Consider the following 22,581-nt stretch of genomic DNA (forward strand, 5'->3'; position numbering starts at 1 on the left):
TTTAATTGTTCATGTATACTTGATTCTTAATCTTTTCCTAAAAAAAATTCTGAAATTAATATATGTTTTATGGTTTATGCTGCTTTGAGAATTATTTTTAAAGTTATTTTTTAATGGATTTATTAAAACTGAAGTGCTGTTAGTAATCAACATCTTTGAAAATTGATCTGTTTTGAGATGATAGTTTCCAAGTCACTATATGGTAATCTCTTTTTCTTTTTCTTCCATTGTGATACTAACAGATGATATAGGGAAACTGTGACACACATTTCAAGATTTTTGTGATTAGCTATACCAAGTATATTTTGCTAGAACTCCCTAAAGTAATACTTTTGAAAAGTACCTTCTCTTCTCTTTTCAGTTATTTACAAATAACTGTTTACATAAAGATCATTATCTCTTTATGCATAGGTTATTATGTAGTACAATTCAAATTCCATTATAAAATGTTCTAATTAAATGCTACCACCATTGTTGCTTCAACATCTGAAAGTCTCTTAGCTTTGATCAATCCTAACATTTCCCAAAATGGATTCTAGGAAATCCGAGTTCTGTAGGATATTGATAATGTTATGAGAAAAAAAAATTGATCAGTGTTGATATAAGTTGGACTGTTTTTTTTTACTACAAAGCCATTCAGGGCTTTAAAAATATGCTAATGTGTGCAGTGCTTTTCTAAGAGAGATAGCCTGGTTATAGCTTTGCCACAGAGATGCTTTGTGGCAAAGCATGCTTTGGGAACAACTGACTTTCTTATTTTGTAGATTAGAAAATGGAGTCCCTGAGAAATTAAACAACTTGCTTAAAATTAGACCTCCAGACTAATATTTTTAAGACAATGCTATTCTAAGATGGAAACTGATAGGTTCTTCCCACCCAGCCTTTCTCTCTGTCAGCTCTTGGGCTAAATGTGGCTCTTGCCTTGACTTCTGGGCTTGTACTACTTATTTGTTTTGAATGATAGGAAATGTATCCCTGAAAAGCTGCCTTATAAAGGCCCAAATTTCCACCCAGACAGTGTATTGATTTATTTACAGTTTTTTTTTTCCTTCCTTGAAATCTTCCCCTCCCCCCTCAAAAATAAACCCACAAACCAAACATGATTACTGGGGATCCCGGAGAGCAGTGGTTTGGAAGAGACAACTCGTTCTCTTGGAAACTTTATCTCTGCACTAAAAATTCAGCAAACACTCTTCTTTGTTTTTGTGGCTTTTTCAGTCTTATTTATTTGGAGTTCATTCTCTTAGTAAATAGTTTTAAGTGCCAGACATGGAGTGCACATTAGTAAGTAGGTTGGGCATAGGCGTTGCCTTCCTAGAGCTCACAGTGAATATAGAAAAGACAAATTAAATAAAAAATTGTAGTTCATCATAAATAAATAAGCAAATAAATGAATAAATATATTGTGATAAATGCTAAGATTAAAGTACAGAGAACTATGCCTTGTACAGTAAGGAGAGGCATTTTCTAGGCAGAAGGTACAAGGAAGTCTTCCTGAGGAAGTGGCTTAAGCTAAGCCCTATTGGATGCGTAGGTATTTGGTAGAAGAAGGGGGTCAGAGGCAGAGCCCAGAGCAGGGGTGTTAGGCCTGGAGGAGATCGTCATTAGAAAGTGAAAAAACACCAGTGTGGTTCTTGTGTGGGTAGTGCTTGAGCTGCCCTGAGACATCTTCTGATATATGAATGCATGAGGCTGCATTCTTTTCTGATGCATACAAGAACCATTGTTGTTGGTTTGCCACCTGATTAGTGATTTTTGATAATCATCTTGTCCTACTATTTACATATGTAAAGTAAATAATGTTCCATTATCAAAAAGTCTGGGAAAATTCTGCATAAATTCTGCCTAGAGGTAATCATGCTTATAACCAGAATAATCCTTTCCCAGAGACAAAATGTAGGGACCATACAGACCATTCGTACAAACCCAAATTGTGATTTTTCGTATTTTTCTTTAAGGCATAATTTCAAACAGTTTGGAAGATTTTTATACTAATTACTGCCTGTCTTAATATACATGAAATATAAGGAAATTTAATACAAATAGATTATAATATACTTAATATATTATATAAATGTAATAAAGTAGAATATAAATAGGGTATAAGGTAATTTATAGAATTTAAAGAATTTAAAGGAATATAAGAGAAATCTGGTTTAAGATTATGATGCATTCTGTAATTTTTTCTGATGTTTCCTTAAAAAATATGTGTTTGGGATTTGACCCTAAACTTTGCTGACATCCTTGTTTTTGTTTTGTGCTTCCTCTAGTCTAGTGGGATTGCAGCCATCATTGCTATTTTGGTGTTACTGCTACTCTTGGGCATCGGTTTGATGTGGTGGTTTTGGCCCCTTTGCTGCAAAGTGGTGAGTAAGAAGGATTTGCAATCCTACTCTTTTTTAAACATCAAGGTGTAAAGTAAGGCTGAAATATGAATCAATATTCAATAACAGCAAAGTTTCAATTAGCAAATTGAATTTTAATAGTTTTTGTCATTATAATAAATTGTGCTCATGCATGCCAATAAATGTTCATTATAAAACTTCATCAAAAAAAGGCTTCAAAATCAGATTTGGGGGAAGAAGGAGAAAAGAAGGTAGGACAGGTTGTAGGGATAAAGGGTTTTCCATGCAAGTACAGAAGAATTTCAAGAAAATTGAATGATATGTTCTGCTGGATTCATTGAGAGAGGTCAGTTTTTTTTTTTCAGTGCTTATTGAATGTTTCATTACATCTTTGAAAGATCTACTATTTCAGGACCTTCTCTGTTTGCCTCTTAGAAAAACATTTTAGAAATAAGTCATGTGCAAATGTTAGGGTATCTGTTAAACAGTCACTTTTGAAGTTACGACAGTTGATTTCAGGTTGTGTCATCTTTCATGTTTGAGTCAAACCTCTGAAAGAATATGGGTAATAAGCTTTCTAGTGCTACTGTAACAAATTGCTACACATTTGGTGGCTTAAAGCAACACAAATTTATTATCTAAGTTATGTAATCACAGATCCAACATGGGTTTCACTGGGCTAGACTAGTTTAAAAGGTATCGGCAGTGATACATTCCTCTCTTAATGCTCTAGAACAGAATCTGCTCCCTTGCGTTTTCCAGCTTCTAGAAGCCACCTCCATTCCTTGCCTCGTGAGCCCCTTCCTCCACCTTTAGAGCCAGCCACATTGCATCTTTGTCACCATTATTCTGTAGTCACATGTACCTCTGACTCTGAACCCAGCTGGGAAAGGACCTCCAGTGTTAAGGAACCATGTGATTAGGTTTGACCCACCTGGATAATCCAGGATGATCTCCTATCTCAAGGTCCTTAACCTTAATCACATCTGCAAAGTCTCTTTGGCCCTGGAAGGCAATTTATTCACAATTCCAGGGAATTAGGATGGGGACATTTTTATAGAGCCATTATTTTTCCTGCCACAGGGTGGAACGTTGAGTAAAAACATCAGCACATTTCAAGCAATACAACTTGGATTGTTCAGCCTTCGTAGAAAAGGTTATTCTGAAGAAGCGCTCCTTCAAAGCATGCTACTACCTATTTTGATAATATTCCTTTCCTTATCAGCACATTATATAGAACTTTATATTCTGTAGATCAGAGTAGTGTTTTACATAATATTACTAGACTGACTTTTTTTCCCTTCCCGCTGCTGACTGATTTCCGCTTCCTTGCAACTTCAGGCAGTGCTTTGTATTACTCCTGCGTTTATTATTCATTGTACTTCAGTCTGCTTTCATGAGACAACTTTACAATCTTTTGTCTCAGAGCAGTTGGCCCATGGAGGAAGCACAGAATTAACTTAGACAACAGTAGAGACAAGAAGCATCCTGTCTCTTTGCTGAACTAATCAGTTTCCTGCCATAGCAATTTATGCTCAAACGGTTTCCTGTAGTAATCTTGATTATCTTAGAAATGGTGATTTTAGGCTAGCTAGCACTCTTGAGTCTCAAATTAAAAAGCAAAAAGGTGCCTTAATGTGATGTGTGCTCCTTGTTTTTTTAATTTAAACTTCACAATGGTGGATTTCCTTATTTCATTACTTTGCAATTTCATATAATATTGACCAGAGGGCTCAAAAGCGTCAAAGTGGTATTTTAAAAGGATGCTTGTGAAGACTGAAATGGGCTTCTTTGGGAGGTTGCTAGATGTACTCAAATGAAGTCTCCACCATCACATGGGGTATTATAGAGAGGATTCAATCATCAGGTGGTGAGAATAGATCCGTTCCATCCCTGGGTCTCTGCAGATTGGACATCATGCAGTATATTTCTTTAGGCAAGGCACAGAGGGACACCATTAAGGCGTGTTTTTACGATGTCAGGAGGGCTTCCTATTCGCAGAAGCATCATGAATGCTTACTAATTTCTGCAACTTACTTCATAGAGAGAACCATCTTTATTTTACATTTAGAAATATAGACTGTAGAGCAGCTAGCCCTGAGTATGAGCTTGTATTTAGACCTAGGAATAAATGAATCAGAGCATATGCTTCCTAAAGTAGGTTTAAAAGCAGGGAGAGAGAGAGATTGGTTCAAGATGACGGAGTAGAAGGACATGCGCTCACTCCCTCTTGCGAGATCACTGGGATCACAACTCACTGCTGAACAGTCATCAACAGGAAGACACTGGAACTCACCAAAAAAGATAACCCACATCCAAAGACAAAGGAGACGCCACAATGAGACGGTAGGAGGGTCGCAATCAAAACAAAATCAAATCCCATAACTGCTGGGTGGGTGACTCACAGACTGGCAAACACTTATACCACAGAAGTCCACCCACTGGAGTGAAGGTTCTGAGCCCCACGTCAGGCTTCCCAACCTGGGGGTCTGGTGATGGTAGGAGGAATTCCCAGAGAATCAGACTTTGAAGGCTAGCAGGATTTGATTGCAAGACTTTGACGGGTCTCGGGGAAACAGAGACTCCACTCTTGGAGGGCACACACAAAGTAGTGTGTTCATCAGGACCCAGGGGGAGGAGCAGTGACCCCATTGGAGACTGAACCAGACCTACCTACCAGTATTGGAGGGCTCCTGCAGAGGCGGGGGTGGCTGTGTCTCACAGCGGGTACAAGGACACTGGCAACAGAAGTTCTGAGAAATAATCCTTAGTGTGAGCCCTCCCAGAGTCCACCTTTAGCCCCACCAAAGGGTCTGTAGGCTCCAGTGCTGGCTCATCTAAGGCCAAACAACCAACAGGGAGGGAACTCAGCCCCACCCATCAGCAGACAAGCAGATTAAAGTTTTACTGAGCTCTACCCACCAGAACAACACCCAGCTCTACCCACAACCAGTCCTTCCCATCAGGAAGCTTGCACAAGCCTCTTGGATAGCCTCATCCACCAGAGGGCAGACAGCAGAAGCAAGAAGAACTACAATCCTGCAGCCTGTGGAATGAAAACCATATTCACAGAAAGATAGACAAGATGAAAAGGCAGAGGACTATGTACCAGATGAAGGAACAAGATAAAACCCCAGAAAAACAACTAAATGAAGTGGAGATAGGCAACCTTCCAGAAAAAGAATTCAGAATAATGATAGTGAAGATGATCCAGGACCTCGGAAAAAGAATGGAGGCAAAGATGGAGAAGATGCAAGAAATGTTTAACAAAGACCTAGAAGAATTAAAGAACAAACAAACAGATGAATAATACAATAACTGAAATGAAAAATACACTAGAAGGAATCAATAGCAGAATAACTGAGGCAGAAAAACGGATAAGTGACCTGGAAGGCATAAGGGTGGAATTCACTGCTGCGGAACAGAATGAAGAGAAAAGAATGAAAAAAAAATGAAGACAGCCTAAGAAACCTCTGGGACAACGTTAAACACACCAACATTCACATTACAGGGATCCCAGAAGGAAAAGAGAGAAAGAAAGCATCTGAGAAAATATTTGAAGAGATTATAGTCGAAAACTTCCCTAACATGGGAAAGGAAATAGCCACCCAAGTCCAGGAAGTGCAGAGAGCCCCATACAGGATAAACCCAAGGAGAAATACGCAAAGACACATAGTAATCAAATTGGCAAAAATTAAAGACAAAGAAAAATTATTGAAAGCAGCAAGGGAAAAACAACAAATAACATACAAGGGAACTCCCATAAGGTTAACAGCTGATTTCTCAGCAGTAACTCTACAAGCCAGAAGGGAGTGCCATGATATATTTAAAGTGATGAAAGGGAAGAACCTACAACCAAGATTACTCTAACCTGCAAGGATCTCATTCAGATTTGACGGAGAAATCAAAAGCTTTACAGACAAGCAAAAGCTAAGAGAATTCAGCACCACCAAACCAGCTCTACAACAAATGCTAAAGGAACTTCTCTAAGTGGGAAACACAAGAGAAGAAAAGGACCTACAAAAACAAACCCAAAAAACTTAAGAAAATGGTAATAGGAACATACATATCAATAATTACCTTAAATGTGAATGAATTAAATGCTCCAACCAAAAGACACAGGCTCGCTGAATGGATACAAAAACAAGACTCAAATATATGCTGTTTACAAGAGACCCACTTGAGACCTAGGGACACATACAGACTGAAAGTGAGGGGATGGAAAAAGATATTCCCTGAAAATGGAAATCAAAAGAAAGCTGGAGTAGCCATACTCATATCAGAAAAACTAGACTTTAAAATAAAGAAAGAGACAAGGAAGGATACTACGTAAAGATCAATGGATCAATCCAAGAAGAAGATATAACAATTATACATCTATGTGCACCCAACATAGGAGCACCACAATACATAAGGCAAATGCTAACAGCTATAAAAGAGGAAATCGACAGAAACACAGTAATAGTGGGGGACTTTATCACCTCACTTACACTGATGGACAGATCATCCAGACTGAAAATTAATAAGGAAACACAAGCTTTAAATGACACAATAGAACAGATAGATTTAATTGATATTTATAGGACATTCCATCCGAAAACAGCAAATTACACTTTCTTCTCAAGTGCTCATGGAACATTCTCCAGGATAGATCAAATCTTGAGTCACAAATCAAGCCTCAGTAAATTTAAGGAAATTAAAATCATATCAAGCGTCATTTCCGACCACAATGCTATATGATTAGAAATCAATTACAGGGAACACAAAGTAAAAAACACAAACACACGGAGGCTAAACAGTACGTTACTAAATAACCAAGAGATCACTGAAGAAATCAAAGAGGAAATAAAAAAATACCTAGAAACAAATGACAATGAAAACACGATGATCCAAAACCTGTGGGATGCAGCAAAAGCAGTTCTATGAGGGAAGTTTATAGCAATACAATCCTACCTCAAGAAACAAGAAAAATCTCAAAAAAATATAACCTTACACCAAAAGGAACTAGAGAAAGAAGAACAAATGAAACCCAAAGTTAGTAGAAGGAAAGAAATCAGAAAGATCAGAGCAGAAATAAATGAAATAGAAACAAAGAAAACAATAGAAAAGATCAATAAAACTAAAAGCTGGTTCTTTGAGAAGATAAACAAAATTGATAAACCTTTAGCCGGACTCATCAAGAAAAAGAGGGAGAGGACTCAAATCAATAAAATTAGAAATGAAAAAGGAGAAGTTACAACAGACACTGCAGAGATACAAATCATCCTAAGAGACTACTACAAACAACTCTATGCCAGTAAAATGCCAATTGTCCATTTCTGGAAGAAATGGACAAATTATTAGAAAGGTATAAACTTCCAAGACTGAACCAGGAAGAAATAGAAAATAGGAACAGACCAATCACAAGTTATGAAATTGAAACTGTTATTAAAAATCTTCCAACAAACAAAAGTCCAGGACCAGATGGCTTCACAGGTGAATTCTATCAAACATTTAGAGAAGAGCTAATAACCATCCTTCTCAAACTCTTACAAAAAATTGCAGAGGAAGGAGCACTCCCAAACTCATTCTACAAGGCTACCATCACCCTGATTCCAAAATCAGACAAAGATATTACAAAAAAAGAAAATTACAGACCAATTTCACTGATGAATATAGATGCAAAAATCCTCAACAAAATACTAGCAAACAGAATCCAACAGCACATTAAAAGGGTCATACACCATGATCAAGTGGGATTTATCCTAGGGATGCAAGGATTCTTCAATATACCCAAATCAATCAGTGTGATACACCATATTAACAAATTGAAGAATGAAAAACATATGATCATCTCAGTAGATGCTGAAAAAGCTTTTGACAAAATTCAACACCCATTTATGATAAAAACTCTCCAGAAAGTGGGCATAGAGGGAACCTAGCTCAACATAATAAAGACCATATACGGCAAACCCACAGCAAACTTCATTCTCAATGGTTTGAGAGCATTTCCTCTAAGATCACTGAAAGTATTTCCTCTAAGATCAGGACCAAGATAAGGATGTCCACTCTCGCCACTAGTATTCAACATAGTTTTGGAAGTCCTGGTGACGGCAATCAGAGAAGAAACAGAAATAAAAGGAATACAAATTGGAAAAGAACTAAAACTGTCACTGATTGCCGATGACATGATACTATACATAGATAATCCTAAAGATGCCACCAGAAAGCTACTAGAGCTAATCAATGAATTTGGTAAAGTTGCAGGAGACAAAATTAATGCACAGAAATCTCTTGCATTCCTATACATTAACAATGAAAGATCAGAAAGAGAAATTAAGGAAACAATCCCAGTCACCATTGCAACAAAAAGAATAAAATACCTAGGAATAAACCTACCTAAGGAGGTAACAGACCTGTGCTCAGAAAACTATAAGACACTGTTGAAAGAAATCAAAATGATGCAAACAGATGGAGAGATATACCATATTCTTGGATTGGAAGAATCAATATTGTGAAAATGACTATTCTACCCAAAGTAATCTACAGATTCAATGCAATCCGTATCAAATTGCCAATGGCATTTTTTTTTGCAGAACCAGAACAAAAAATCTTAAAATGTGTACGGAGACACAAAAGACCCCGAATAGCCAAAGCAATTTTGAGGGTGAAAAATGGAGCTGGAGGAATCAGACTCCCTGACTTCAGACTATATTACAAAGCTACAGTAATCAAGACAGTATGATACTGGCACAAAAACAGAAATATAGATCAATGGAACAGGATAGAAAGCCCAGAGATAAACCCACGCACCTATGGTCAACTAATCTATGACAAAGGAGGCAAGGATATACATTGGAGAAAAGACAGTCTCTTCAATAAGTTGTGCTGGGAAAACTGGAAAGCCTCATATAAAAGAATGAAATTAGAACACTCCTTATCACCGTACACAAAAATAAACTCAATATGGATTAAAGACCTAAATGTAAGACCAGACACTATAAAACTCTTAGAGGAAAACACAGGAAGAACACTCTTTGACATAAATCACAGCAAGATCTTTTTTGATCCACCTCCTAGAGTAATGGAAATAAAATAAAAAATAAACAAATGGGACCTAATGAAACTTCAAAGCTTCTGCACAGCAAAGGAAACTATAACCAAGATGAAAAGACAACCCTCAGAAGGGGAGGAAATATTTGCAAACAACTCAATGGACAAAGGATTAATCTCCAAAATATACAAACAGCTCATACAGCTCAATATTAAAAAAAGAAAACAACCCAATTAAAAAATTGGCAGAAGACCTAAATAGACATCTCTCTAAAGAATACATACAGATGGCCAAGAGGCATATGCAAAGCTGCTCAACATCACTAATTATTAGAGAAGTGAAAATCAAAACTACAATGAGGTATCACCTCACACCAGTTAGAATGGGCCTCATCAGAAAGTCTACAAACAACAAATGCTGGAGAGGGTGTGGAGAAAAGGGAACCCTCTTGCACTGTTGGTGGGAATGTAAATTGATACACCATTATGGAGAACAGTATGGAGGTTCCTTAAAAAACTAAAAATAGAATTACCGTATGACCCAGCAATCCCACTACTGGGCATATACCCAGAGAAAACCATAATTTAAAAAGACACATGCACCCCAATGTTCATTGCAGCACTATTTAAAATAGCCAGGTAATGGAAGCAGCCTAAATGCCCATCGACAGACAAATGGATAGGAAGATTTGGTACATATATACAATGGAACATTACTCCACCATAAAAAGGAACAAAATTGGGTCATTTGTAGAGACTGTCATACAGAGTGAAGTTAAGTCAGAAAGAGAAAAACAAATATTGTATATTAATGCATATGTGTGGAATCTAGAAAAATAGTACAGATGAACCAGTTTGCAAGGCAGAAATAGAGACACAGATGTAGAGAACAAACGTATGGACACTAAGGGTGGAAAGGTGGGGAGAGATGCGGTGGTGATGGTGTGATGAATTGGGAGATTGAGACTGACATATATACACTAATATGTATAAAATGCACAACTAATAAGAACCTGCCATATAAAAAAATAATTAAAATAAAATTAAAAAAAAAAAAAAGCAGGGAGAAGGTAGAGGTAAATTCTGCATTCAGCCCTTAGCAATCTAATATGTGCCAGTCCTGGCTTGGAACTGGGGGTCCAGAAATGACTATCATATGATATGGAAACTCACATTTTAATATGAAACACAGAATAGTGGGCAAAGTGTGAATGGAGGGCTATGGGCACCCCAATAGCAACATGTGTAAAGAACACGAAGGAGGAGGGATTTGCCAAAGTTGAGGGATTGTTTCAGGGAAACCGGATGGAGCTACTGACTCCAAACTGAGTTTTAAATAATGAATAAGATGTTGGCAGTTGATGAGGGACTTTTCACATGAAGTGTGTGTGGAATTACAAGTTATTTGGGCATGCTTTGGGAAGTCCTAGGCTGAGGCCAAGTGAGCCAGGGAAAGGGAGTGGTGAAAGATGGTTTAGGATCCAGGCGTGAACCCCATTAAGGAGGACCTCCTATGTCTTTGAGGAAGTTTGAACTCACCCTAGGGATGAGGAGAAGCCACTGGAAAGATTTGATCACTGTAATCCCCTGAAAGAAGCTTTGCTTGCTGTATGTGGTGCTGAGGTCTGGTCCTGGTGGGGATTAAGTCTTATCCATCTGAGTTCCATCAGCAATTGAAATGCAAAGCCAGTGACAGATAGTGCACCTTAGATATGGCAGTGGGGAGGAGAGAGGAGCAATATAGGGGTTGGGGAGTGGGAGGTACAAACTACTGGGTGTAAGATAGGCTACAAGGATGTATTATACAACATAAGGATTATAGCCATTATTTTGTAATAACTTTAAATGGAGTGTAACCTTTAAAATTTGTATTAAAAAAGAAATATGGCCTGAGCAAGTACCTCTAACAGAATGTAGAGAGTTGGAGTATAACAAGGAAGCTAAGTGAGCTAGAGAAAAATGAGGAGGTGATGTGAAAAGAAGGGGAAAAGGAGACCATAACCTTGTGAAAATAAAGCTCTTGAGTGTACCAAAAGGTGTTATGGTACAGTTGCAGGATATTTATCTGATTATGTTTAGAGAATATATTTCTGCAGTGTTGTTATTAGCATGTGGTTAGTTAAAAAAATTTTTTTAATTGGGGTATAGTTGTTTTACAATGTTGTGTTAGTTTCTACTGTACAGCGAAGTGGAGTTCCCTGTGCTATACAGCAGGTTCTCATTAGTTATCTATTTTATACATATTACTTAGTGTATATCTGTTAATCCCAATATCCCAATTCATCCCACCCCACCTTTCCCACCTTGGTGTCCATATGTTTGTTCTCTATGTCTGTGTCTCTATTTTGACTTGCAAACAGGTTCATCTGTACCATTTTTCTAGATTTCACATATACGCATTAATATACGATATTTGTTTTTCTCTTTCTGACTTACTTCACTCTGTATGACAGTCTCTAAGTCCATCCACGTCTTTACAAACAACCCAATTTTGTTCCCTTTTATGGCTGAGTAATATCCCATTGTATATATGTACCACATCTTCTTCATCCATTCATCTGTCAATGGACATCCAGATTGTTTCCATGACCTGACTTTTGTAAATAGTGCTGCAATGAACATTGGGGTGCATGTGTCTTTTTGAATTATGGTTTTCTCTGGGTATATGCCCAATAGTGGGATTGCTGGGTCATATGGTAATTCTACTTTTAGTTTTTTAAGGAGCCTCCATACTGTTCTCCATAACGGCTGTATCAATTTACATTCCCACCAACAGTGCAAGAGGGTTCCCTTTTGTCCACACCCGCTAGAGCATTTGTTGTTTGTAGATTTTTTTTTAACATCAGCCTATTCAGATCACCTACTTCTTCCTGCGTGAGTTTTGGCACATTGCATCTGTCAAAGAATTGATCCATTTAATCTGGGTTATCAAATTTGTAGGCATAAAGTTGTTTATAGTATTCTTTTATTATAATGTTAATATCTGTGGAATCTGTATTGATGTCTCCTCTTTCATTTCTTTTTTTTTTCTTTTTTTTGTAGATTTTTTGATGATGGCCATGCTGACTGGTGTGAGGTGATACCTCATTGTAGTTTTGATTTGCATTTCTCTAATGATTAGTGATGTTGAGCAGCTTTTCATGTTCCACTTGGCCATCTGTATGTCTTCTTTGGAGAAATGTCTATTTAGGTCTTCCACCCATTTATGGATTGGGTTATTTGTTTTTCTAATATTGAGCTGCATGAGCTGTTTATATATTTTGGAGGTTAATCCTTTGTCCGTTGATTCGTTTGCACATATTTTCTCCTATTCTGAGGGTTGTCTTTTCGTCTTGTTTATGGTTTCCTTTGCTGTGCAAAAGCTTTGAACTTTCATTAGGTCCCATTTGTTTATTTTTGTTTTTATTTCCATTACTCTAGGAGGTGGATCAAAAAAGATCTTGCTGTGATTTATGTCAAAGAGTGTTCTTCCTATGTTTTCCTCTAAGAGTTTTATAGTGTCTGGCCTTACATTTAGGTCTTTAATCCATTTTGAGTTTATTTTTGTGTATGGTGTTAGAGAGTGTTCTAATTTCATTCTTTTACATGTAGCTGTCCAGTTTTCCCAGCACCACTTATTGAAGAGACTGTCTTTTCTCCATTGTATATCCTTGCCTCCTTTGTCATAGATTAGTTGACCATAGGTGCTTGGATTTATCTCTGGGCTTTCAATCCTGTTCCACTGATCTATATTTCTGTAGCTTAACAATTTTTAGCAGCATTAAATTATTAGGGATCATTTTGCGCTTTATCATTATCAGTAATATTACTTTTTCATGGGAAATGAAATGTATTTATTTCAGCTTGGTGTTTTACAAATTTCTTTGGTTTGATTGTCTTTTAAGTGCTAGGGCCAAATATTGAATCTTTCAACTAAAACATGATTAAATAGCTTAAAATGTCTGTTTTCAGGCACATTTAGATTATGTCAGCAATCACCTCCTCGGGAATCATATGCTCAGGAGCTCTTATCAAGATAGAAATACTGGAGGGAGATGCAAGAGGGAAGAGATATGGGGACATATGTATATGTATAACTGATTCACTTTGTTATAAAGCAGAAACTAACACACCATTGTAAAGCAATTATACTCCAATAAAGATATTAAAAAAAAAAAAGATAGAAATACTGGAAAATAAGCCCTGATCAGAGGCACCAATGTCTGTCACACATTCTTCATTCAATCATTTCATATTTTTAAAAAATATCTTATGAAATAATTTAACCATTCATTGTTCAGAGATTAAAAGTTCACAGATATTTAATTAATGACTCAGAGATGACAGTGTTACTTATATCTTAAGCAGTGGTTCTCAGGTTTTTTTCTGTTCCTAATAACTGGAAGGCTGTCAGAGTAGTAGCTGTCAGATTGCCATTGGTAGTGCCTGTCTCTGGGGGGAAAGGGTGGTTGGGTGAGACATCTCCAGGGATCAGTATGGTTTAGGAAAGCCCCTCTGATAGGCTCAATAATGATCCCTAAATATATCCAGGTCTTAATTCCTGGAAACCGTGAATGTTATCTTACATGGCAAAAGGGACTTTGCAGATATGATTAAATTAAGGATCTTGAAATAGGGAGATTATCTAGGATGACCTAGATGGCTCTAAATGCCATCACAAGTGCCATTATAGGAGGGAGGCGGAGGAGATAAGACCACAGAAGGGGAAAAGGCAGAGTGACCATGGAGGCAGAGACTGAAGTGATGCAGCTTCTAGGCAGGGAATGCTGACAGTCAGCAGAAGCTGGGAGGGGCAAGGAGCAGATACTCCTCTGGCTCCTGAAGAAACAATCAGCTCTTCTACCACCTGATTTTAGCTTTGTAAGACTGTGTTTGGACTCCTGGCATCCAGAACTATAAGAAAATAAATTTCTGTTGTTTTAAACCACTAAGTTGGTGGTAATTTGTTATAGCTGCATTAAGAAACTAATAGATTTCCTAAATGATTCTGATAATTGCCAGGGTTGAGAATCACTGCTCAGGGCTCTTGATTTGAGGAATTCACATGTAATATGTTTCTAGATCAACTCATTACAAAAACTGTTTATGAAGTACAAGAGATTGTAAGATGGGAGATGGTTCCACAACAAGAGGTTTTAAGATGGTAGATGGTTCCACGGCAATTAAAACCAATGTGCATTCTTTAAAATTAGAATTACCATTCTGTTTTGTTTTGGGTAACTGTAAAGTAAATATGCAATGCTTTATATACTGAGTAGAATTTACTCACTGTTTCAGAGTGACCAGGGATTTGTTGAAGAGACAGGTTTCTAATTTTCAGAAGTATCCAAGGTATATATGTTATTAGAACCTATTGACAGCAAAGCTCCATGGTCAGCTTTCTCAGGGTGCTTGTTATTTGCTGTAAGAGGCCAGAACAATCCCATTCATATTCAGATACATATCACTACTTCAAGATTATGACAGACGAAGACAAATACCGTATGTTTTCACTTATATGTGCAACCTAAAAACAAAGGAACAACTATAGCAAAACAGAAACAGACATAGATACAGAGAACAAACTAGTGGTTGCCAGAGGGGAGAGCGGGGGTGATGTGTGAAATAGGGGAAGGGGATTAAGAGGTTCAAACTACAAGTTATAAAATAAATTATTCATGGGGATGTAATGTACAGCACAGATAAAATAGTCTATAATATTGTTATAAGTGTGTATGGTATAAAAATATTGAATCACTGTGCTGTACACCTGAAACTAATATACTACTGTAAGTCAATTATACTTCAAAAAATTATAATAGTTCCTAGACCTACTATTATATTTCATAATTTAATGAATTAATAAAGCACATAGTATTTCTGTATCACAGATTTGGTTTCTTGTTTTTAAAAATAGATTTTTACAGTTATATTTCAATACAATTGGATTCCTTTTAATCCTGTGTATTTTAATTTAGCTTATTTATTCTGGGAAGAGGTTCATAGGTTCACCAGATTGCCAAAGAGGGACATAGAATAAAAAAGGTTAGAGAAAACCCCCTGCAATAGAATATCTGGCCACCAACGATGCTTTTAATATGAGACTATTTTAAAATTTTCAATCTTTCAGTTCATTTTAATGAGTATTTTCAAGGATAAAGGAGAGAGATGATATCATTTAAAATGTTGCAGAATTGTGTCCTCTGTGTACCTAGGTTTTCCATGACAAATAGGATCTAAACCAATGATATTTGGAGAACTTTATCTGGTGATAATAATATAATAATAATAACAGAACCCTTATGCAAAGCTGGAATTTTAGGTGGTACCATTAGTGAATTACAGAGTATGTTGAGTTTGCAAAGTATTCCATAAGGGGGAAAGTTGTCATTTTTGTGTGAAGTTATTTCTCACCATCTGTTTACGAGTCTGTATCCTGCTCATTGAGTATCCTCACATCCATCCTTTACAACCACTTTTCTATAACAAACATCAGCAGCATCCTTCCTTTTCCCTTAAATTAAAAAAGGGGGTAGGAGAGGTTAAAAAAATCATGTACTGAATCATGAGTGAGATATCAGAAAATACAACTCTTTTCATCATTGTTAGCTTAGAATGTATGTTGAGTTTATGGCAGATCTGTTTTACTATCAGGATGGCAGAACTGACAGTCCTATGGTTGCATCATTTGGAGTAACCAGACATTCTCCAGAATTACAGATGTAAGGCTAATGAGGTGGCAAACAAAGGCTTTCTGGAGTGTTGTCAATTAGAGTGTGTTATCCAGCTGCAAATAAATATCTGAATATGCTGGAAATGATAAATGTTCACTTTGATCTAGTGTCCTTGGCCAAAGTTCTCCATCCGCAAGGGAAAATTGCAAGCTCATTTTTCCTTAGTGCATTTAAGACATTACAGAAAGATCTCATAAATCTTAATTTTTAAAAAAACATTTAAAAAAGTTATCTTTTTAAAGCCCAATTTGCTTATAAGTAAGTTGAGCTTTCGTGATGAGGATATATCTCACTGGAGCTCTATGGAGTCATTTTCTTAGCCAGCAACAGCTGTGCTGTTCTTTCTAAATAGTAATAATGCTTCTACATTGCACTTGTTTTTTATTGTTGAGGAGGGCTCTTGATGCCTTTATTGAGTTACTTTGAGAGCAGCCTGATTTTTTTTTTAGAATGCACAATAAAACAGAAGTAATTTAAATTTTTAATATGCCTTCCTTGCACCATTAATTAAAATGATTTATGTTTGGTTGCCTCGTTGAAATAGTGTGATGTTAGTACTTATTGCTTCCATGGTGATGTTTTCCAACAGAGCATCATTTACAAAACACGGTATCAAACACTTCCTGGTCTTAGTTTATTTGCTTTGACAGCAGGACCTTTACTTAACTCTGGGAGTATATACTCTCACATTTTTCTTCCTAGTCCTCATTTGGCCTTTAAAATTATATTTATTGTCCAGACTTCCAAGTAGCTATTTATTTGTTCAAAGCAGACTCTTTGAACATTGATGAGTCTGTCAAGGAGGAAAGGAAAGGGAGGTGAGAGAACCTCGACTATATCTTGGTCTGGATGTTGAAAGCACCTAACTTTGCGGGATTCAGAAAAGGGCTTCCCAAATACTTATGTCAGAGAACTTCGTATTCATGAGAGGAAAGGCGCTACACTTGTTCTCTGATTTTATCAAAAAGAAAGGGAAGAATGAAAGGAAATCCCACATGTATTTTAAACAAGTTTTTGTAAACACTAAGAATGATTTGTCTAAGTCTGTGGGCTCTTAGGCACTTAGATGACATTGCTGATAAATTGGGCATTTGTTTCTGTCACTGGCAAGAATCGGTTCTGAAATACTACTTGATCTACAGTCGTTATACAGTATCTTTTTTTTTTTTTTAATCCAAGGCAGTTCACTGTTGACAGTTCTTTTCACTCTTTTCTGAATATTGGAACATATGATTGCATCAAGCTGGCTGCAGGCTCCTGTACTGACATTTTCTAGCTCAAAGAATGCCCACATCACTCGAACATTTGAAAAGTGTTAATGAGCAGATCAAAAGGACTGTTGCCTGAAGCAGCTAATTTTTTTTTTCTTTAAGAAATCGGCTCTCCTCCAAACTGAAATCTTCATTCTAACAGCTAAGTAGATGAGACGTAATCCTCCCTGATGATGATAATAACAAATGAAAAAAAAAACTTGGAGAAGAATCAAAGTCTGCATATGGTTCACAAAGTGGTGAAAGTGTTTTCCAAAATCTTCAATACCGAGCTGAAGGATGCTAAGTGGAAAAAATCCTGGCAACTAGGCAATATTATGCCTTTTAAAATCTGCAAATTCTCATAAAATATGGTGCTTATGAATACATCCTTTTCAAAGATGAATGTATTCTTGCACTATTTAATACAAGAATGGGATTCTCATGACTGTTATTTTTAATGTATTTGGACCAACAGTCAGGTTTCCTTTTCTCCTGCACTAATTTTACTGAAATGTAGAAATATCAGTGGACACAGACTTTTGCCATTTTTGGCTTTGGGGCTGAATGGCTTCAGATTATTTTCACTCTCCTTTGTTACTTATGAAGCTGTGTGGTAGAACGGAGAGAGGGAGCATTTTGAAACATCACACACACACACAAAACTTATTTCCTCTTCCAACATTTCTAGGGCAATGATGGTGGGCATATGAATGAATATGTTATGTCCTTATAAAATGGGGAAGATAACATCTATCTCACACAGTTACCATAAATATTGATCTATATCTGTCTATATCCATCTATCCATCTATCTATCTATCTATCCATCCATCCATCTATCTAACCATCCATCCATGCATGCATCCCAGCAAGTAATAAACTCTCAACACATCTTAAGCCTTTTCTCCTGCACCCTTTCCCTTTGCAATCCAAACCTTATTTTAAAAGGATGTCATGTGGCAGAGGAAGTTGAACCCAGAGTTTCAAGGAAGATGGACCAGTTTAAATACTAATTCTAATGTTTTCTCTTTGTGTATCCTTGGACAAGTTACTGAATTCAGGCCTCCCTCTCCTTGTATTTAAAATAAGCATAGTAACTGCATAGGATTACTATGAAAATGAGAAAAATATAAGAGTGCGTGGCATATGGCAGCACCAATAAATGTCATTATTGTTAATAGTATTAACAGCACACAGATGAGCCTTTGCTCTGCTTCAGTTTCTGAAAATGCTGTTATTTGTTGTGGTGGTGGTGGTATCTCTTAATCTACTAGGTCAAAATTTGATTTATGTAGAGTATTAAGGGTTTTGTTTTCATTGTTAACAATGTAGAAAATATACTTGCCAGGATTTCAAAATTGATTTAAATTTATAATAAGCAATGCATTTAGTCTTACCTAAGATTAATTACACATTATTGGAAAAACAAACCCTAAAGTTCTTTTCTGGAATAAGGTGAATACAAATGTATGTAAACATATGGCCTACTTAATTATGTAAAGGCATAGAAGAGAAAGACTTGGTGGAAATATTGTGATATGTATTTTGTTTTATCATTCTATTAGAATTTTCATTTTGGAAAGGACCTACAGTGAATCAAATTTATTTCCCAAATGAAGAAACTTAGCATGGTCTTATATTTTCCCGTCTGTCTTTGAGTTCATTAGCTCTCTGACTTTACTGGTTGAAAGAGAAATTTGATACTTCATTTTCTTTGGAACTAGCAATATTTTAGTTTCATGGAAATCTTTCTCTATTGGTTATCATTTATATCTTTTTTTTTCCCCTCCGTATTTTTCTTATAAATTTAGAGGTTGGCTATGAGCCTTTGCAAACATTCTCAGCTAGTTTCTTCAGCTCACTTTCAATCATATTTTTAGTATCTGTTGTTTGCAGAGCACTTTATTAAGTGCTGTGATATTTTCAAAGAGGGAGAAATGATATTGCCCCTAAGAAATCTACAGTTTTGAGGGGTAATTGAAAAATTCCAAAATAAACATATAAACCCAAACTGATGAAGCATGAATTGTTCAACTGTGCAGCACGTATATTGTTAGAAGTTTTAAAGCTTCTAGGTAAAGCAATAGAAAGTTGGTAGACTACTCTGTAACGGCTGGATGGGACTTAATATGGAAATGGTCATTTTTTGGGGGGTAGCAAAGGGATCTTCAGTCAGCCTGGAGTTAGAGGTACACGTGCAGGGATGTTTATACATAGGGTGTTAGGGTTGAACTATACCGTGCTGAGGCATTTGAACAATGACAGTTCAAGAGGTGGCTCATGTAGATGTACTGAAAAAGGAGTTTGCATTTTCCAGGTTGTGGCTTATGATAACAGATAAAGAGTCTCTGATAAAGAAGGCAAAGATGCCTCTCATTATTGTGCTGCGAGTTTGTCACCAGTGGTCGTATGAGGATTTTAAATTGAGACTCAGTTTACCCATATTAATGCTAAAACTTGATGCTATACAGGATAATCAGCATGATAAATATGACATGAAAAAGGCAGTGTTATGGAGGGGGATGTTCAGTAATTCTTAGGAGATATAACATAGAACAGGGCTGGGGATACTGTTTAAGTCCTCAGAAGTTTATATATCAGTACAAGATGTACACGTAATAAGCAGAGTAAATTTGAAATCCTCACAAGGAAATGAAAATGAGTTCGGGTACATTATACTCAGACTTAGTGGAATGAAGGATGTACCTTGGGCTTTTTCTAGTGAGAGAACTCTGGAGAGCACTTTATGGTAGTTTGCAAAACTGAGTGGTAAGCTTCTTCCCAAAATTCAGTAATTCCTCGAGTTCAGTTGTGGCCACTGGAACCTTTGATCCATTTTGACTAGAGAAACGATCAATTGAACTTCTGTTAGAAGAATAGTGACCTGGCTACATAGGTTAGAATGAAGGATGAGTTAGAGATAGAGGAACGAGCTAGAGGTCTAATTTAGCTACAAATAAAACATGTAGACAAAAAACAAAAAAAAACAAAAAAAAACATGTAGACATGGATGCCAAAATAAAGCTATGGTAATTATAGACTATCAATCAATGTTATCAATATGTTATTAGTTAAAATGCATAGAATCAAAGTGAGGATTGCTGGGGTGCATCTGTTTTGCCTGAGCACCATGCATTTAATTATAATGGATCAGCCACACTTAAAATGCTATTTATCAGTTCTGGAAACCACACTTTGAGATATTGTTCAAATGAATATATACTGAAGAAACTGACCAAGATGACCCAATAACTCAGACCGTTATGCAAAAAATGGTTGTGATGTTTAGCTTCCAGATGTGTAAGTTCAATAGATATATGGTTATTATCCAAGTATTCAAAAATAGGAACTGCTCTTTTCTGGAATTAAAAATAGTTGTGTGTATGCATGTGTTTCCACACTCTGGGATCAGGACTAAAGGGTGGAAACTACGGAGAAGAAGGCTTTGGCTTCTTTTGGGGGAAAATTTTTCAAATGATGTGAGTTCCTTGCCAAAGGAATAAATTGCTTTGTGAAGTTGTGAATTTCTCTTTATTGAAGGAATTCAAACATAGTTGGACAACAGCTAGCTGGGAATTTTTCAGAATAATGAAGTTTTGGTTGGATGTGTATTGGAGAAGTTGAAAAATATTGTACTAGATATTTTTAAGGTCCAGAGATCTTGAGTTCATGATTTTAGGTAGTGATAGTAGGAATGGAATGCAAAGAATCCTTCCTTCTTCCCGTGATCTTCCTTCCTTCCTCCTCCTCTCCCTTTATCCCTTCCTCTATCTTTTTTTTTCTCTTTCCCACTTTCTTCCTTTTTCTCTCTTCCTAACTTCCCTTCTTTCCTTCCTTTGTGCTAGACACTCTACTAAGTACTGGGAATACAGTGAGGAACAAAGCAGACATAAAATCCATCCTCTTAGAAGTTACAGTGTTTTGGAATTAGATAAAATTATCAATTGTGACCAATGCTAGGGGAGAACAAATAGGCATCTGTACGTATTAAGGTAATCTGATCTGCTTTGAGAGGATTGGGGGAATTCATGGTGGGGGGAAGAAAAGAGGAAAAGATAGAAGAGGGAGAGGGAGAGAGAGAGAGAGAAGAATATTTCAAAGAATCTTTTGAACATGGTAAATGATTTGGTGAAGTCATTTAGAAGTGAGAATAAATTATAGATTATGAGAAAATTTTAAGACTGCAACTTTAAGGAAAGAGTGATTTACTTGAAAGAAACAAGGAAGAAGAGTTGGCTCTTAAATGAAGCTTATTAGGTTGGTTTTGACCTTGTTGACTGTGAAATATTGATAGATCTGGTTTTCATTGATTGATTTTGGATGTGCAGGTTGATAATATGAGTGCTTCCTTTTTATAAAGGAAATGCACCTGTAGCTTGATAACCTTTATTTTATTTTACCACAGTATTATTTTAAATCTTTATCCTCTCCTGGCATTTGTTTCTGGGCTAAATGTAAAACTTCACAGATTTCTATCCTTCAATATCAGTAAAAAGAACTGGGATTTTATGTTTATTGATAAGACAAAATTGAATTAAACAGAAGGGTTAAATAGAAATAACAGCATTTCTTGTAGCATTCAAAAATTTGAATGCTACAATGAGTTAGTTCAAGATTCATTCAGATTAAATTACTGTCCAGTTATATCTATGTAATTGTAGTTACTGTTTGCATTTTTTTCCTGAGATTTAGATCTAAACTAAAATTTGATGATAAAAGTAATATATATGAAGAAAATTATGAGTCAATTCTCTAAACATTATCAGTAACAACAAAAAGAACTTTCATTATGGAAAATTCAAACATACACAAAGAGACAAAGTGAAATAATGAATCTCCCATGTCTACTTAGTTTCAATGATTCTCAATTTATGGCTGAATTTATTTCATATATAACCTCTTTACTTCCCCACCCCAAATTATTTTGATGAAATATCAGAATTATATCATTTAATCTAGAAATGTTTCAGTATATATCTTTAAAATATATGCAGTCTTTAAAAAACATATTCATGATAATAGGAATATACCTGAACAGTAGTAATAATTCTTTGATGATATTCATTTTCAGAGCTACTATTGTTTTAAAATTTTAAAAATTTAATAACATAATTGAAACATTTGACCTTAGATGAAGTGAAGCAGTTATATTTTCAAACAGTTTTTCTTCTTAGTATAGAGACTTGGATGTGTACTTGAATTATCAGACACTACTGGCACTTGGTCAGTAATTTTCTA

General features: G+C 36.2%; 1 protein-coding gene across 1 annotated transcript in view; it reads left to right on the top strand.

Annotated features, from left to right (window-relative positions):
• Positions 1 to 22,581, top strand: part of ANTXR2 (ANTXR cell adhesion molecule 2) — a 161,951-nt gene that overhangs the window by 69,795 nt on the left and 69,575 nt on the right. The window contains exon 12 of the mRNA XM_036853450.1: positions 2,271 to 2,366. Within this exon, the coding sequence (XP_036709345.1) occupies positions 2,271 to 2,366 (96 nt within the window). The remainder of the gene's footprint in view (positions 1 to 2,270; positions 2,367 to 22,581) is intronic.

The sequence above is a fragment of the Balaenoptera musculus genome, chromosome 5 (assembly GCF_009873245.2).
Source record: "Balaenoptera musculus isolate JJ_BM4_2016_0621 chromosome 5, mBalMus1.pri.v3, whole genome shotgun sequence".
Lineage (NCBI taxonomy): Eukaryota > Metazoa > Chordata > Mammalia > Artiodactyla > Balaenopteridae > Balaenoptera > Balaenoptera musculus.